General features: G+C 35.0%; 1 protein-coding gene across 4 annotated transcripts in view; it reads left to right on the top strand.

Annotated features, from left to right (window-relative positions):
• Positions 1-12,742, top strand: part of PKP4 (plakophilin 4) — a 100,550-nt gene that overhangs the window by 65,146 nt on the left and 22,662 nt on the right. For all 4 annotated transcript variants that reach the window (XM_075152606.1, XM_075152605.1, XM_075152608.1 and 1 more), the window contains 4 exons: positions 2,628-2,819; positions 4,405-4,621; positions 7,100-7,232; positions 11,347-11,560. In XM_075152606.1, the coding sequence (XP_075008707.1) occupies positions 2,628-2,819; positions 4,405-4,621; positions 7,100-7,232; positions 11,347-11,560 (756 nt within the window). The remainder of the gene's footprint in view (positions 1-2,627; positions 2,820-4,404; positions 4,622-7,099; positions 7,233-11,346; positions 11,561-12,742) is intronic.

Raw genomic sequence — 12,742 nt, 5'->3', positions numbered from 1 at the left:
TAGTTCAGTATAACACCTGAAATCTTAAATTTATGTATGATCAGTTTTTTGAGAGGAAGTTTGGATGCGGGGGAAGGTTAGTACTGTAGCAGCCTTTAGTATAATCCAGAACCCTTCCCTGCTATGTAAGCTGAAGGACAGGATGGATATATTGATCAGGTCCTCTCTTCCTTCTGTGCTTACAGTCTCTAAGAAGGCCATCTCTGTGGTGCATGTTCTGGAAAAACTGTAATGTCAGTGAGTGTCTTCCCAGGAGATAACATCATCATCTGGGAGGTATAGGTCCAATCGCCTGCTTTGCATTGGACATACGTCCAGTTGCCTGCTTTGCTTTGGTGAAGTCCCTGTGTTTTCACCACCTATGCATGTATTTTCTTAGTGATGACCTGTGAGACCTCAAAGGTTTCCTTGCAGACACTGTGATAGAGCAAGTCTGTGTTTTTTGGGGGAAAAATATTCAAATCCAGAATACATTTGGTTACACATCATTACTTAATTGTATTTTGAAGTTCCGTAATCTCCATCATTTCATTACCTTTGCATAGTTCACTTAGCATATTCTATTGCTTTGGTAGCTGCTAAAGCTTTAGTGCCTACAATGGTAACACCAAAGTGGACAAAACAGTATTAATTTTATAAAATAGTTCTGAAAATACCTTTTAAAACCAAAAATTATGCTGGCTTTATGCCCTGCTTGAATTTGTGAAAGAACAAAACTGGTGAAATCACAGAATAAATTAAGAATGCCAAGAGCAGAAGGAACTGGAGTGAGTTCCAAAGGGGTGAAGAGGAGATTAGGCCATTACAAGATGCGGTAAAGAAAAGTCAGAGAGTGATGGCAAGGTAAATATCAGAGGCAAAAGGAGAAATATTGTGTAATTGTTTCAAAAAATAGAAGAGACTGGAATACAGACGTGAAAAATAAAAGCGTTTCAAACTTAAAGAGAATTTTCCTGGTAGTGTAATACTCAAAAACAAAGTTGGTGTACGTAGCAAAAGTGTTATGTAGCAATTATATAATATATAAGTAAACTAAGTTTGAAAATAAATATGGATTTGGCTTATATTTTATTAAATAGGAGCATCTGAGGCTTGTTTAGCTTTTAGCTAGCTAAAGGTTCGGCCAAGGAGACTGTCAGTTAGGAGCGTGTAAGGCAGTGAAACAGATGATACAGAAGTGTGGGAGATTAGAGAGGAGTATTGAAATACAGCAATTCTGAAACGCTTCCAAAATATTTTTTTAAGAGTAGGGGTAGGGGAGAAACTGATGAGTGCAGAACAGCTTTTTCTTTGGGTGATGCATCCTGTTAAGTTGCAAAAGCTCTGTACCCTCAGTTCTAAGAGCAGCACAGAAGCTGACAAAACTCAAATAGGAAATGGTGAAGAACTCTGAATTAACTAAATTCTAACTATTTTTCCACTACCTAGTTTAGTATATTAATGCTTCTCTGAAGACTCTGGAAGTATAACTTATAAAATAGGGGAACTAGGATGCTTTAAATGAAAGTATTAAAAATAGATGAGAAAGTTGGTGGAGGGTAGCTAGTTAGTATGCCACCAATACCAGGAAGCAAAATATATATGAAGCATGCATTAGATAGTCAATGGGAAGGGTGGTGCTATATGTCAAAAAATGTTCTAGAGCTGAAAAAGAAGAAATACAGGATTAAGACTGTACCACTAACTTCCTAATCAGGATGGCAACAATGAACTTAATAGGAGATTGGTTGCTAATTCAGTTAGCAGAATAGTAGGGGGGAAGATACATCAATGCTGGTTACAGAAATACAGTAACACACTGGAACGCACACAAAGAAATTCTAGGCAATGTGCATGAAGTTTTCATGGAGCAGATAGAGGGGGAACCTTCACAAGGAGAAGCAAGTCTGAACTTGTGCAGTGCTATTCAAAATGCTGTTATTGAAAAGCTGTTCTGCACCTCTGCCAATAATGTGCTTGGATCTAGCACTGCAAAACTGGTAGCAGGAGGTCTACTGCTGAGGAATTTAAGTTAAATGAGACAGAGATAAGTTAAATGGAACTCGGGGGGGACAGCTGAAAAGCAAGGTGAAAAAAAGAGATTCTTATACATCTGCAGCATAGCAAAAAAAAAATATATATATCATGGGCTATATAAATCGTTATAAAGACTTTTCTCCACATGCTTAAATCTCTGCTGCCACTACCAAGAAGGCTCTTACTGCTACATATTGTTTCTTTTTCAGGATTATGACCCTCTTTAGGCTGTGCCCTATTTCACAACTGGATTTCTGTCAGGTTCACAACTTACCTTGTCATTGCTGAATCTGTGAGCTGCACATGCTGACTTAGCTTTTACTCTGTATGTTTTAAACTTTCAACTATAAATGCTACCAAAAAAATTGAGTTGGAAAACTTAAAGTTGTCAGTGTATGGGCAACACTTTTCATCAAAGAAATGCTGTTTTGCCGATGAATCTTTCAGTATGGATCATTTAATAATGGAAAGAAGTTTAATGAATAAATATCTATAACTGTAGATATAACTAACACCTTTTCTTGGCTAAAAGAAGAAAGAGTCAAGCATGACAGCTTTATTATTTTTAATTGTTATGGGCCATGTACATATTTCCTTCTTCTTGGTTTTAGGCCTGAGGAGTTCATATGCTAGTCAACACAGTCAGTTGGGACAAGAATTACGGTCAACTGTATCTCCTGACTTGCACATCACCCCTATCTATGAAGGCAGAACTTACTACAGTCCTGTGTACCGTAGTCCAAATCATGGAACAATTGAGCTCCACCAGGGATCCCAGTCAGCATTATATCGAACAGGGTCAGGTGGGTAAAGGGTTTCCAAAGCTCTTCCATTGACTGTGTCCCGAAGTCATGCTTAATTTACTTACTTAATTTACTTACTGGAGTTTTTCTGAAACCTACGGCATATAGGAGAACACATATGAGATATGTAATGCCAGTTTAAAAGGCAAAAACTAGATGTTATAAATTAATGGAGATAAAAACTAAGTTTGAAGGACTTAAAATAACCAGCAGGAATTAAAAAGCTTTTGTGATGTTTGCAAGAAATACTTGGGACGATATAGCAGTGTCAGTTTAGGGTCAGAATATTTTCTGTTTGGTATCACACACTCAGGTACATCCAAGCAAAGCGTATTTCATGACACAAAAAAATTATTGCTTCCTCTTGCATTCTCTGTGCATCATTCTCTTACAAATTGAGTTTGTTCATATTTTTTTTATTCATCAGTACAGTAAAATGATAGCTTGCACACTTAAAGTACCTACTGCATCTTTCACAGTAAAAATATTGGTTATCCTTCTCAGCAAAGGATAATGTTAAAATACTATATCTGAAGATCATATATTGAAACTGAAATATTTCTATAGTATTTCATAGAATTGCTACTCGTGAAGTATGAATTATGAAGTGCGTAGGCATTAGATTAGTATTAGAACTGATTTTCTGTAAAGAGAAATGTAATACATGTTGCAGTGCAGTTTGTTCTTTAAGATTGATTAATAATTTGTATAGTCGAGTAATTTCCAAAAACTCTCAAAATATTAGAGTGATTTAACTAAGTAACTCTCTAGAAATATTTATAGAGAAGTGTCCGATTCATATGTCATGTTTTCACACATTTGAAAATTGCTTTTTAATGTTTTTTAATGTAACCGAAATACTAAGAGTATGGAATGTTGAAGGAGGCAACAGGTTTTGCAATTCTCCTCTCTCCTACAACCTAGAGTAAACAAATTAAGTTTGTCAGGATGTGCCAATGAGGAAATATAACTAGAAATTGGAATTCTCTGTTTAGTTGTCTACCTAATATCATTTACCTTGAAAGAACAAATGCTAGCACAACAGCTATGTTAAGTCAGGAAGATACGTGTTCCTGTTTCTGAAACGATCAGTTTAATCTTTGCAATCATCCTCTTGTCAGCTTTTTGTCAGGGAAAATGTACATGTAGTTGAGAAAAGGAAAATATCATATAAACTATATGAATTTTTATTTACTTATTTTTCCTTTTCCTTTTTAGTACAGTTGGCAATTGATGTTACTGTTAGTAATTGAATTTTATTATAAACCTTGAAAACGTTTTGCATCTTGATTTCTGCTTGATGGCACAAGATGCATTTCTTATTTTAAATACTTGTTGAGGCAAGCTGAGGCATAAGCCTGATTCCACCAAACCTTTAGTTCTGTAACTAACCTCTCTATCTTCCCTGGGACATTGAATAATTGCTCCCTTAAATCTGGCGATAGCTTTCAACATTGAGCACGGTACACGTTTTTAAGACTGATTTTTTTTTTTTTTTTCCTTCTTACACTTTTAACCACGTATTGCCTCTTCTCTTCAATAGATATTTGTTACCTAGTTTGTTTTAATACTGATTTTATACTAGGAGTCGGAAATCTGCAAAGATCATCCAGCCAGCGTAGCACACTCACATACCAAAGAAATAATTACGCTCTGAACACAACAGCTACCTATGCGGAACCCTACAGGTCAATGCAGTATCGACTGTCAGAGTCCAGTTATAACAGGCTGCAACATGCAACGCCTGCCGATGATGGGACCACACGATCTCCATCCATAGACAGCATTCAGAAAGACCCCAGGCAAGTCCATTTGTGCTTTCAAGAATTATACATATTTGCTGTAATAAGATTTTTAATACATTCCTTGAATATATATGGCACTTTGTTGTGCATATTCCAGTTTTACATTGTTTAAACAATCATGACTGATTTAGATATTAAGATCTATACCTTTATAGATCTTAATGCAGTAAGTAATAAATGCAATCCTACTTGTTACAGTAAGAAAGAGCAACTTTTATGCATTTATTTATTATTACATTTTTCTTCCATGTTTATTTTCATGTAGAAGTTATTACAGGAAATACTTACAAATTTGATGAGAATTGACTGGATTATTCCAAATATTTTTGAGTAACTTTACAGAGCAACCTATAATATTGTAGCAAGTTTTCTCTTTATGGGAATGGGAATCAGGGTTTGAAAATTAGAAAGTACATACCAAATTTATTTGAATGAATTTTTCATGAGCAGCCTGCTTAAATTTCAAAAAAATGTAAGTTTAAAAATGATACATAAATGTACCATTTTGAAAGCGAATACACATTCATATTTTTGAAACAGTTACTAGTTTTATGTTGTATGTACACAGTGTGGGCATGTGACAAGTGTAATATTACCATTACAATTTATTAGAGACGCTATTCATTAAAACCTTGTATTTTAAAATGGGAGTATCAAAACCCAGTCCACGCAAAGCTTGGAGGAATTTATGGTTCTGTTTATCTTCAGTATGGGCATGTGATTGCTAGAAATTGCAGTCCGTCCTCAGATTGCCAGTTCACTGAGGCAGCTTCTAGACACGCTGTGGTCATGAAAGCACGTTACACATTCTGCTGGTTTAGAAAGAGCTGAAAGCAGAGCACCTCATACTGGAGGATATGGACTCCAGTGATGCCTCAGGAGTCTTTCATATGGAAACATTAGGGCACCAAATAAACTTTGAAAAAAGATAGCTAATAGCTATGGTCAGACTAGAGTTGTACACTGAAATCCTTTGGGCTTCCTGCGTTACAGAAGGCTTATAGCATGATTCAGTTATTTTCTAGTTTGGCCCTATCCTTCAGTCTCGAAAATAAAAGCACTGTTTTTAATAGATTTTGTTGTTCTGTTTATTAGTGGAAATTAATATATTTCTTCTTTTTTAATAGATATTGAGAGACTGGATTAATTTCATTTAACTGAATGGTACATTCATCTAAATGATGTTAATAGGATAATCTTACCTCTAAGCAGTAATGCTTGCCAGCTGCATGCTACTGCTGGCCTATTCTGGCATGGCTTACAAGAAAAGTTACTTATAACAGGGATGCTTCACATTCATAACAAGGAACTTTAAAGAAATTCTGACTCAGTTTTCATTGCTGATGCACCTCCTTCTCTTGTAATTTCACAGTGGAATAGTTTTTACCTTACATTTTAATCTTTCTCTGTTTCTGATTTGCATATCATGCTATTGCAGAGGTTAGATTAGTGTATTACAATAGCCTCAGACTGGACTATTTGAAAGCATCACTTTAGAATTAAGAGCGAGGGAGCATTCAGAAAGCTACTAGTTTTATTAGAAAGGCAGTTTTCCCTAAGGTTTTCCTATCATTAGTATGGAGAAACAAACTTCTAAGTTGTTGAGCAGTTCAAAGTAGGCACATAACTGAACTTTCCCTTTTTGATGACTGTAGGAATCCTGGGGAGACCCAACTGGCCAGACTAGCATTAGCCTTTGAATAGCTCCCCAAATACTATTCTTGGAACATCGTTTTGTTGGGTTTTTTTTAAATTTACTTGGATTTTTGAGCATGGGAAAACTTAGATACTACTCTTTTTTTTTTTTTCTTTTTCTTTTCTTCTTCTCAATCTTCCTTTACAGAAGGAAGGTAGCCCAGCAAATATTAATGAGTATATTTCTAAATATATGGATATGGGCATGGATATGTTTAATGACTTTCCCAGGATTTGTCTGTGCAAAATCATTTTGTTTAATGAAGGAGATTTGATTTTAATGCTTTTAAGTTTACAATCCCTGAATAACTCAAATTATGCAAACTTCCTGCATCTGATCACGATGATGAAATTTCAGGCTGCACAGCTTTTGTTGAAGTATAATTGACTTACTAGGAAGAACATTGAGCACTGCGGAAAAAAATGTTGTGTGGAAGAGATATCCCTGAGCAGCATTATTAAGTGGGCATCTGTTGCATTATATGTTTAAGTTTTGGGAGATTTATGCAGGTTGCAGTGTTTGAGTTGGTATAATTTTAGTATATATATATTTGTGTGATCAACAACCAAGCTAACTGAAGAACACAGGATATAAAGTGTCCTTTTCCAATTGGAAGACTAAAAGGTGATGTGACTCATAGTTGCTCTAATATACCTGTTTTTCCTCCTAGCCCTGATACTCCAGAACAAAAACAGAATTGTTGAAATAGTAATTCTACTTAGTAAATGAACATACATTTATAACTAATGCCTTCTCTTGAATGTGTTCATCTGATGAAGGGAGTTTGCTTGGCGAGATCCAGAGCTGCCTGAAGTCATTCACATGCTTCAACACCAATTCCCATCAGTTCAGGCGAATGCAGCTGCCTACCTTCAGCACCTGTGCTTCGGAGATAACAAAGTAAAAATGGAGGTACTGGACTGAGTGTGTTTCTGTTTCTGGGAAAACTGTAAAAGAAAAACTAGACCTCTCGCCTCTTTGGTTTTTTCATCACAACACAGTATCTCGTACCCTTTTGTGTTTCCCTGTTTAGATGTATGATAATATTGAAGTACCTAGGTGTGTGTAATTACACACACACACACACACAGATTTTTTTCCTTTCATGGAAATTACATGAAAATATTTTACATTCAAGTTGTGTAAACTAGCAGAACTGTTTACCAGAGCCTGTTTTTGTGTAACCTGTTGATGAATGGAGACTAAGAAAAAGAAGAATTCTGGAAGGCTTTCCACTGGTTTTGATCAAAATATTTTAAGGCATCGTAGGGAATGAGTGAGCTGTCGAGCAAAGGAAAGAAATCCAACCCTAGAAATATATAGAGGATAGTATTTATGTCAGTATGATGTGGAGGAAGGATACATCTGAGTGAAAATTCAGATTCTTGTTGAAATTTCTAGAAGCTGTTTGCATTTGAAGAGCTGCTCTTTTTGCAGAGCAGCTATGAGCTATTGATCTGAAGGAGTTTGCTTTTTCATTCATATCATATATGTGTGTGTCATCTGTTATTTTCAGTATAAACATTATTTATGTTAATAAAATGTTGGTGCAACTTTTGTAAGAAGATAGCCCAACATAATTCACTGTTGCTGGGAGGCAGATGAAAAGATGGTGGTGGTTTTGATGTTCTGGTAAAGATCACAGTGATTATCAGATGTAGACAGATTTGTAAGGTAGTCTTGCTATTTTATAAGGGATATGACAGCTTATTTAGGAATTCTTGGCATATTATTTGTCTGCACATGTTCATCTATAGGAGATATTGTGTTTCTTCACTGTTTTCATTTTCATTATTACAGAATTTGGTTTAGAAATTACAGAATGTCTGCTTTAATTTTTTCAGAAGTACCCAAAACTAAAAGGAATATGCCAAAGTTTAGGTGGAATTTGAATGTGGTGCTAACTCGTATGTCATGTGTGAAGTGGTGTCTCAATTGTTTACCCTACTTAGCATTAGAAATATTAGATACGTTTTTAAATCAGTTTAGGTATAAAGGATTATAGACATATTATACCATATAATCAAGCTCATAAAACCTTACCCGAAGGAAAAGGTCTTCTTTTTGATTTAGAAGACAAGACGAGTTACAGCAGTCAGACAACTGTAAATGTAGCCTGCCTTCCACTTAGTGTGTGGAATTTTGGAACAGAAAATTTCTCCTTTTCAAACAGAGGAGATTTATGTACTGGTAGTTATTTGTTTTGAATGGGAATAATCAGCTGTTCGAAATTCTTAGAACACTATGTCAGAAAGAATGAAATTGTCTGGCTTCTAGGAGAAAAGAATATTCCTGCACTTTTGGGAAAGCGAGCTTTATGTCAGTGTTTCCTGATGAGGCTTTCTGTCTCTTAAGAAGAAGCTGTCCCTCGAGTTGGGATGGTGAGTAGGGATCAGCATGTTTTGAAAACATGATGGTATCTGTGGCAATAGGAAAGTTGCAATTCATGTTCCCTTCAAAGCACGGGCCAGCACAAGAACCTATTTGGAATAGGAAAGGATCATAATTATTTTAATGCCGAATTCAGTAAAGCCTTATTTGAGGACTGTTTTTGTATTTTCATTCATTATTTAAATTTATTATTTTATTGCTGTGGTAAAGACCAGGTTAATTTGCTAGACTATTAAGGATATTAAAAGCCTAGCAAAATGAACTAGAATGCTTGCATTGCTAAAACCTGAAGGTAAGCATATGAAACTGCTTATTGTGGCGGGGGAATCTTTACCATTTAAATTAGCTATGAAACGACACAGAATGAATAAATTACACTTCCATGTAATGAATATCTATCTGCAGATACATACAATACTGATATATTAGTTCATTAATGTGTCATTTTACAAGAATTCTGATTTTTTTTTTTAATTTAGAAATTGAAATGGCTGTTCAAACTAGCAACAGCTGCTGTATTTTAAAATAGTTAATGACTCAGCAAAATACAAATCTTAAGAATGGATTTCTAGTCCAGTTTTATTTTGAATTATATACACAAAAAGTGTATCTCATCAAGTTTTGAGTACAGATTGAAAAAATGATAAAGCTATTTTGTCATTCATAACTTGTATCTGTGTTATGGATGTGTAGTGTAGATGTAGTGTTTGACATGCTGTATTGACATACAAGAGGGAGATTTAACTGCAAGGTATGAATAGTTATTTGTTGCTTCTTTATTTAGTAACAGAAATAAGAATTATTTGCCGTGAAAAAGAACAACTCTAAATTTTTCTTTTTTTAATAGCATCCTGCAGTATATGCTTTCAATGTAGTCTGTATCAAATAAGTAATCTGTAAGGTAATATTCATTTCCTAGCTACAGAAATCTTGCCGGGTGAATAACTTTAAGCTTAAAGCCCACTGAATGCCTTTAGACACAGATTCCTGGTGGCTTTTGGCATAGTAGTGGCTTGTCTAATTGATCAACGCCAAACTTTGTATCCCCTGGATTTATAACTTACGTGGTAGATATATCTAGGTGTGTAAATATAGGTTTCCTTTTGAAAAATACACATTTTAAACAGAGGTCTAAAAAATTTCCAAGTCACCAGTCTTTCATTCTATTTCTTTTATTCTACTCAAGAGGTGATTTGACAGGTGAAAATCACATACAGTGTTGGTCATAGACCTTGCATTTCGATTGTTTATTTCCAAGCCTCTTCAACTTGGCTGTTTTAAGGTGTAGATAAAGATATTAACCCTTTTGATACCCAGTGCAATTTTCAAGAATGTAATAGAGAGAAGATTCTGTTTTTCAAAGTATCAACTTAAAATGATTTGGCTAAATCTCAGTTATGTTTTCATTGAGAATAATTTTGTTCTCGTCGTATTACGGCCAATAAAAGTCATTGAGCTTTTTGAGCCAAAAATCCATGAAAACTTGTACATGTTAATTTATTTCAAATAGCCTTGTGGCTTGCCAAACTAATTATTATACAGGGGTCTCTAAAAGTGCTTTTAACGCTGAACTAGAGAATCCTTAGGACTGTTAGGTTTTACATCTCTTCTAACTGTTTAGCCCAGAATCACATCCTGTATAAGCAGAGTATGCAGGAGTGATGGTGTATCTCTTTCTTTTCACCACAGGATCTCCTCCTCAGGGCAGCAGCAGTTTACCTGCTGTAGGTATGGGGTTTTTAAAGAGATCCTATGCCAACTTCATTAGGCATATTCTATGGATAGAATGGCACAAAAGTTATTGTGCTGTGCTAAAATAATACCAGGTTATAATAGATCAATCTGATATTGCAAAATAGCTCATATTTTTAAAAACAATTCATAGAAAATATTGTGGGTGGTGATTTTTAATTGAAAACTTATGTTAATCTTGCAAGTAATACTACTTAGTTATCTCTTTAATATATTTTTATTTAGTAAATATTACAGAATTCTAAAATACTTTTAATCTTTTATCATTTTTGTAGGTTATTTTGAACAAAGAAAAGTACTACATGGAAATGAGATCTCAAAACACAATGTTAAATTTTTTTAAAAATATATAACAAAGAATAAATGCAACTAACCTGCTTAAGGCAAAGAATATAAAAATTTCTTCTTGTTTTATGAGATTTCTGCAGAGTAGACCTTCCCTTTAAAAAGAACTTCAGATATGCCAATAGGACTGTATACATGGTAATTTGAACTGATTTTTGTGTGTGTAGCTAAGTGTAAAAGTTGGCATTTAAATCTTTGCAGCTTCTTACTTCTAATACTCCCTAAAAAGATATTCTGAAGTACAGGAAATTACTTTAAAAACTGCATTACTGGGAAACAAAACTTTAGCAGTAACTATTCTTCTCTGAACACAGCAAATGACTGAAAATGTCCATCAGCATTTTCAACAAGGATGTGAGTGGTTCAGAGGAATTTTCAGTACAGTGTAACAATCAAGTTATTAAGATTTACCAACAATATTTCTTCTTGAAGTAGAATGGAATGTACTGTTTTTATAAAAATAAAAGCCTTTTAAATCTGTAGAGTGAAATGGGTGAAATCAATGCGGTGCTGATGTTCCCAACATTCCATTTTCTAGGTATGTAGGCTAGGAGGAATCAAGCACCTGGTCGATCTCTTGGATCACAGAGTCCTGGAAGTTCAGAAGAATGCTTGCGGTGCACTGAGAAACCTTGTTTACGGAAAGTCTACTGATGAAAACAAAATAGCAATGAAGAATGTTGGTGGGATACCTGCCCTTTTACGATTGTTGAGAAAATCTGTTGATGCCGAAATAAAAGAGCTTGTAACAGGTAAGTTTTGAATAGAAACAAGCAGAGAACTGTAATACAGATTGTTTTTCTGAAGTGGACAAGACTGGAATAACTGGTAAGTGACTAGAATTGAGTATATTGACTGGATTTTTATTTGTGCGTTGGTAGTTTTTGTGAATACAAAATCACTTATTTTGATTACTGACAGTTAAAGTATTAGCATAGAAGTATAAATTCACTGGGAGAAGTGAATCTTGAGGTAGTTGCACTAAAGCTCCACTAAGGGTAAATTTTCCCCTGGTATGATTCTCCTACATACACAGCTAGGTCTTGGACGGGTATTTCGTTATTGACTCCCAACAGGCTTTTTTTAACCATCTGATGAAAACAGTTTTAAATAAGATCTTGCAGAATTCATAAGATGGACCCAAACTATGTAAATGTGTGTTAAAGTACAGACAGAAAATTGGTATGCAAATTACAGAAGCAAGTATGCAAATTACAGAAGCATCTCAGTGCTCAGCCTGCTAGTAGAGTCATGGCAAGTGACTGTGTACACACTCCTAGTCTCTTGAGTATGAGGTAGCAGATTTAGCTTATAACCCATGAACTTACTTGGCACTTGGTGCAGACGGAAAGTTCAGAAATAATAAATGATTTGCAGTTCTAACAGAAGAAGGAACTCCATTTCCATCAAAACAAGGTGGATTTGTTGGGTACTGCATACATCTGCTATGTCTTTTTCTTCATGTAGGAGTGATTTCTCTATGAAGGTTTTAGGGGATTGAAAAATACGAGAGGATAGAAAAAAAGCAGAGTGTTTACTTTCTTTAATCAGGTCCTCTTTCAAGTTTTAGTAGCTCCCTCGTTTGATTTTGTTAAGCTACAAAGCTTAACTACTTACCTACTAAGCAAAGCTGCACAACAGCTGCTCAAGTTAGAAGCAACAGAGGTGTCACACTGGGAGCCTTTCCAAGTTATTTCCTTGTTTAGAAAAGCTATTAAGTAGAGAAGGGACTCTGTACAGAACGTATCCAAAGCATTGAAGTTTAAGTTCATATGCAGGCTATTTTCCGTAAGTATTTTCCACATAAGCAAGCATTAAGATAACCTGCAGCTTTCATGTTTTCTCTAGAAGGATACAGTTTTTTCCTTAAGAAGTTATGTAAATGGAATACTTAAAACTAGAATCACACATTAGCTGCCTTGTCTGCTCTACAA

The sequence above is a fragment of the Calonectris borealis genome, chromosome 6 (genome assembly GCF_964195595.1).
Source record: "Calonectris borealis chromosome 6, bCalBor7.hap1.2, whole genome shotgun sequence".
NCBI lineage: Eukaryota > Metazoa > Chordata > Aves > Procellariiformes > Procellariidae > Calonectris > Calonectris borealis.
Note: the sequence above shows the minus strand (reverse complement) of the source record. Positions and strands in the feature narration are given on the sequence as shown.